This window comes from Scomber japonicus, chromosome 13 (genome assembly GCF_027409825.1).
Source record: "Scomber japonicus isolate fScoJap1 chromosome 13, fScoJap1.pri, whole genome shotgun sequence".
In the NCBI taxonomy this organism is placed as follows: Eukaryota; Metazoa; Chordata; class Actinopteri; order Scombriformes; family Scombridae; genus Scomber; species Scomber japonicus.
The window spans coordinates 4,667,616-4,673,615 of record NC_070590.1 but is presented as its reverse complement, the minus strand read 5'-3'; the positions used below and the strand labels follow the sequence as shown (position 1 = coordinate 4,673,615).

Genomic DNA, 6,000 nt, shown 5'->3' with positions numbered 1-6,000 from the left:
GTCTCCTCTCGTTGTCCTCCAGGTAGGAATGGAAGGATGGAAGGAAGGAAAGAAGGATGGAAGGAAGGAATAAATAAAGGAAGGAGGGAAGGAGGGACAATGTCTTTACTATAACTCATACAGGTGTTCCTGAGAAGCTGAGAGCCGTGAGCAGCAGCTGAGCTTCCATTTCCTCTTGTTCTCCTCCAGGTAGAAATGGAAGGTAGGAAGGAAGGAAGGAAGGAAAGAACGATGGAAGGAAGGAATAAAGGAAGGAGGGACAAAGTCTGTAACTCATACAGGCGTTCCAGTGAAGCTGAGAGCCGTGTGCAGCAGCTGAGCTCCCGTCTCCTCTCGTTGTCCTCCAGGTAGGAACTCCTGAGACAGTTCTCTGTAGGTGCTGCAGACTCTGCGCTGCTGAACGTCCGTCCTGTGAATGGCGTGTTTCCAGCGGTGCCGCGCCTCGCCGAACAACACCACCAAACACCTGCGAGGGAGACGCACCGCCACGTGGACTTCCTCCTCCTCCTCCTCCGTCGGCCCGTCGTCATGGAGACCGCATTGCCGTAGCGACATGGTGAGCACGGTGTCGGACAACATGTTGACGGTGACCAGACGTTCCCCCCACAGCCAGGAGTCGTCCAGGTGGGGGTCGATGGCCGAGCCTCGTTCCGGGTGGTAGTCCAGGTTGCACTGCTCCACCGGTCGGAAGTCCGCCAGGCTCGGATCGCGCTGCATGCGGAGGACGAGGTCCCGGCTCGAAGCGGGAAGTCCGCTGAAGCCGGCAAAGCGCACTTTCTTTTTCTTGAAGTTCACTTTCGGGCCAAAGTCCTGAAACAAAATGAGAAGGAGGAGGATTTTATTTTTCACTATTATTATTATACATTTTATGAATACATATTTTGGCGTTAGTATAATAGCATAATTAAATGTACGTATGGAATAGACCCTAATAATTTGGATTTATATGTTATAATCAGGCGGGGAGTTCCTGTCCACTGAAATGAGGCCAACGCGGAAGTAACTTAGAGCTGCATTCTATCAAAAGGCCACCAGGGGGCGACCGTCTCTATACAAGTCAATGGAGAATTCACCAACTTCTCACTTGATTTCTAACCTCAGTAAACGTTTTCAAAATGTGTTTATGGTCTCAATCGCTAGTTTAAAGCCTTCTTCAATGCAGTATGATGTTCATTTGGGACATTTTGGCCTCCCTGATTTTATATTTGACGGTAAAGCAGGGTATGCATTAGGGCGTGGCTACGTCCTGATTGACAGGTTGATTGACCAATGTCCTCGAGATCCAGCCCTCGCAACCATAGCAACCTCCCAGCTCCGCCCATGGCCCCGCCTCATACCCATATAAGTAGAATCCGTGTTTTTATTTTTCCCAGCATGCACCTGAAATTTTCAAGATGGCGCTGCCTAGATTTGAAACTATTGGCTTCGGAGCAGCAGTCCACAAACCAATGGGTGACGTCACGGATGTTACGTCCATTTCTTTTATACAGTGTATGGTTATAATTTATATAAATATGTTTGCTTTTCATTTAACCTGCTTCCTTCGACCAGACTGGGAGTGATTCCACACATCTTGGTCCATGCTGCGTATCAGCTCCTCCTCTTCTTCTTCTGATATGAAGTTCTCCCACAGGAAGACGCCAGGAAAGGGGAAAGACGACGGCGCGGGCTGCTCTGTGTCTCTGCTAACGGCGAGCTTTGTCTCGGGATCGTAGAGGAAACGACGCACCAGCTGCAAATAGAAGAAGATGAGAAGGAAATAATTATGTTAGATTCGTGCTACACTGAGAAGAAGTGGCGGGAAATCAATCAATCAATCAATCAATCAATCAATCTTTATTTGAATAGCGCCAAATCACAACAAAGTCATCTCAAGGCACTTTACACATAGAGCAGGTTCTAAACCGAACTCTTCAGGTTTTAACTTTAAAGAGACCCAACATTCCCACATGAGACACAGTGGAGAGAAAAAACTCCCTTTTAACAGGAAGAAACCTCAGAACCAGACTCAGAGTGGGACAACATCTGCCTCGACTGGTTGGGGTTGAGAGGAGAGAAAGGAAGGAGAGGAGAGAGAGGAAGGATAGAGGAAGGATAGAGGAAGGAGAGAGAGGAAGGAGAGGAGAGAGAGATGAAGAGGAGAGAGAGGAAGGATAGAGGAAGGAGAGAGAGGAAGGAGAGGAGAGAGAGATGAAGAGGAGAGAGAGGAAGGATAGAGGAGGAAGCACAATGAAAATCAACAATGAAGCTAGAAGGTCCGGGACTGGAATCTGTCGTCCGGACGTCTACAGGCCCAGATTACCTGTGAGACCAGACAGCACAGACAACTCCGAGGAAGAAGTTTAGCTTATTGAATGCATTAATAGAACATGAATGTTAATGGAAATAGATGGATGGATAGAGAGAGGGAGGGAGGAGGAGAGAGGAGCCCAGTGCATCATGGGAGTCCCCCGGCAATCTAAGCCTATGGCAGCATAAGTTAAGAGCTCAAAGAGCCCTAACTATAAGCTTTATCAAAAAGGAAAGTTTTAAGCCTACTCTTAAATGTAGGGAAACACTAGCGGAACTTATTCCAGTAATTATAAACACGGTTGGGTCAATAATTTAAAAGCCGACTTTGTTCTACACTTTTCTTATTACGAGCAAATCAAATTAAAAAAAAGTGGAGAGCCAACAATGCGTCAGTCTGTCTCTGTCGGAAAGCGACTGTGTCTGTGGCTAATTTTCAGCTGCAGCTTAACACATTATCAGTATTTATAGCGACAGGACAGTGAATGTGGGATCGATTCTAAATAAAACTACAAAGGGACGTCTTCATGGTGTTGGTGGTTAGCGATAAAAATACTATCTAGTACAACAGTGTGACTCATTGAGGTTTTTAATTGGGGTTTTTTTGAGTTATAATCTACATCAAGCTTTGGATCAGTGACAAATAAGTTGTTAACAGCTCCACCAAATACTGATTTTCCATCTAAACTTCTCACATGCTTTCATTTCAATAAATGTTCAAATGATCCAATATTTCAGCAAAAATCAAAGATTAGAGAAAAAGTCCAAAAACTGAAAACACATTTGTGTATCAGACGTTTGTTTCTTCTTCTTTCCTCTCCCATTAATCATCTCATGACCCCTCACATTTATCTGCTGACCCTTTGGAGGGGCCCCAGCCCTAGGTTGGGAACCACTGGACTAAACTAGCTAACTGTATATCAAATAGTATAAACTAGCTAACTGTATATAAAGTAGCGTAAACTAGCTAACTGTATATAAAGTAGTATAAACTAGCTAACTGTATATAAAGTAGTGTAAACTAGCTAACTGTATATAAAGTAGTGTAAACTAGCTAACTGTATATAAAGTAGTATAAACTAGCTAACTGTATATAAAGTTGTATAAACTAGCTAACTGTATATAAAGTTGTATAAACTAGCTAACTGTATATAAAGTAGTGTAAACTAGCTAACTGTATATAAAGTAGTATAAACTAGCTAACTGTATAAAGTAGTATAAACTAGCTAACTGTATATAAAGTAGTGTAAACAGGCTAACTGTATATAAAGTAGTATAAACTAGCTAACTGTATAAAGTAGTATAAACTAGCTAACTGTATATAAAGTAGTATAAACTAGCTAACTGTATATAAAGTAGTGTAAACTAGCTAACTGTATATAAAGTAGTATAAACTAGCTAACTGTATAAAGTAGTATAAACTAGCTAACTGTATATAAAGTAGTATAAACTAGCTAACTGTATAAAGTAGTGTAAACTAGCTAACTGTATATAAAGTAGTGTAAACTAGCTAACTGTATATAAAGTAGTATAAACTAGCTAACTGTATAAAGTAGTATAAACTAGCTAACTGTATATAAAGTAGTATAAACTAGCTAACTGTATATAAAGTAGTGTAAACTAGCTAACTGTATATAAAGTAGTATAAACTAGCTAACTGTATATAAAGTAGTGTAAACTAGCTCCACCTCCAGCAGCTACAACAGTAACATGCTGCTCTAACACTGATGCTTCACTATTAATAATCTAATGATGTCATATATAATAATATATCACTACTTTTACTGTAATACTGCATACTACATCACTATAATACTGCAGTACTTTTACTGCCAATACTTTAACTCCTTCTTTATGTACTTTTACTGTAATACTTGAATACATCTTTACATACTTTTACTGTAATACTGCATACTACATCACTCATAATACTGCAGTACTTTTACTGTAATACTGCATACTACATCACTCATAATACTGCAGTACTTTTACTGTAATACTGCATACTACACCACTCATAATACTGCAGTACTTTTACTGTAATACTACATACTACGTCACTCATAATACTGCAGTACTTTTACTGTAATACTGCATACTACATCACTCATAATACTGCAGTACTTTTACTGTAATACTGCATACTACATCGCTCATAATACTGCAGTACTTCTACTGTAATACTGCATACTACATCGCTCATAATACTGCAGTACCTTTACTGTAATACTGCATACTACATCACTATAATACTGCAGTACTTTTACTGTAATACTGCATACTACATCGCTCATAATACTGCAGTACCTTTACTGTAATACTGCATACTACATCACTATAATACTACAGTACTTTTACTGTAATACTGCATACTACATCACTCATAATACTGCAGTACTTTTACTGTAATACTGCATACTACATCACTATAATACTGCAGTACTTTTACTGTAATACTTTAGGCGCATGATGTATTGTCCCTTGTGGGGATCCGTAGCCAGCTGTAAGAGTCTCTAGCAGCAGTTTAATGTTCATATTCTGATACTAACATTGAGGTTAAAGACAGTTTTTAATAATAAATATTTACTTTTGGTTCATTCGCTTCCAGATGTGTGTTTTCTTTGGTCTTCTCGCACAGGAGACACCGTCTGATGCCTTTACAAGCGCACGAGCTTCCAGCGTCAGTGCTGCCAGGAGCCATCATAGTTGCTTCTTCTTCTACTGGCACTACAGAGCTGCTAAAATACATCTATACTGCCACCTACTGGAGCATGGGGGCTTTGTTTCCTAGTTTACCATCAGACAACAGAAAGGGGATGAAAGGTTTATTATAAGAGAAGATTTCAAACATGCAGACATTGCATCTGTCTAAATCAGAGGTGTCAAACTCATTTTCATTTAAGGGCCACATACAGACCAATCTGATCTCATGTGGGCCGGATCATTAAAAAGATGGAGGGAGGGAAGGAAGGAAGGAAATAAGAAGGGAAGGAAGGAAAGACAGGCAAAAGGAAGGAGGGAAGAAAGGTAGGAAAGAGAGATAGTGATGGACGGACAGACAGAAGAGAGGAAGGACAGATGGAAGACAGGAAGGAAGGAATGAAGAAAGGAAAAATGGAAGGTAGGAAGGAAGGACAGAAGGAACAAAGATAGGAAAAAAGGAAGGTAGGAAGGACAGAAGGAAGGAAGGAAGAAAGGAAAAAAGGAAGGACAGAAGGAAGGAATGAAGAAAGGAAAAAGGAAGGAAGGAAAAAAGGAAAGAAGGGAAAAAGGAAGGACAGAAGGAAGGAAGGATAGAAGGAAGGAGGGAAGGAAAGAAGGAAGGAAGGAAGGAAGAAAGGAAAAAAAGAAGGAAGGAAGGAATGAAGGAATGAAGGAAGGACAGAAGGAAGAAAGGAAGGAAGGAAAGATGGAAGGAAGGAAAAGAACACAGATCAGTGGGCCGGATCACACCCCTTGGCGGGCCGAACCTGGCCCCCGGGCCGCATGTTTGACACCCCTGGTCTAAAATATATATAATATAACAAAATGTTATATTATATATATATATTCTGGAAAGACATCAAATAAGAAATGGAGAAACTCTTACTACCCACTACTATTCTAAAGCACCTGAACCCTAGTTTACCATTGATCAGTGCTATATAAAGCATATTTTGCATTAGAAAAATGATTACTGTTAAACGGATGAAGTATAATAGTGAAATGGGT

The 6,000-nt window shown here is 40.7% G+C and overlaps 1 protein-coding gene across 1 annotated transcript; it reads right to left on the bottom strand.

The window, feature by feature from the left end:
* Nucleotides 1-273: 273 nt before the first annotated feature.
* Nucleotides 274-4,993, bottom strand: alkbh4 (alkB homolog 4, lysine demthylase). Its single transcript, XM_053331222.1, has 3 exons — nt 4,877-4,993; nt 1,535-1,732; nt 274-810 (listed from the first exon to the last, which is right to left on the bottom strand). The coding sequence occupies exons 1-3, from the start codon at nt 4,991-4,993 to the stop codon at nt 274-276; spliced, it is 852 nt and encodes a 283-aa protein (XP_053187197.1).
* Nucleotides 4,994-6,000: the final 1,007 nt, after the last annotated feature.

Bases quoted from the DNA above. Each gene is read 5' to 3' on its own strand.
- alkbh4 (XM_053331222.1), bottom strand. From the start codon at position 4,993: ATGATGGCTCCTGGCAGCACTGACGCTGGAAGCTCGTGCGCTTGTAAA. The intron at 1,733-4,876 runs GTAAATATTTAT...TTCTATTTGCAG, and splicing joins TGGAAGCGAATGAACCAAAA to CTGGTGCGTCGTTTCCTCTA. The intron at 811-1,534 runs GTTAAATGAAAA...ATTTTGTTTCAG, and splicing joins AGTCTGGTCGAAGGAAGCAG to GACTTTGGCCCGAAAGTGAA.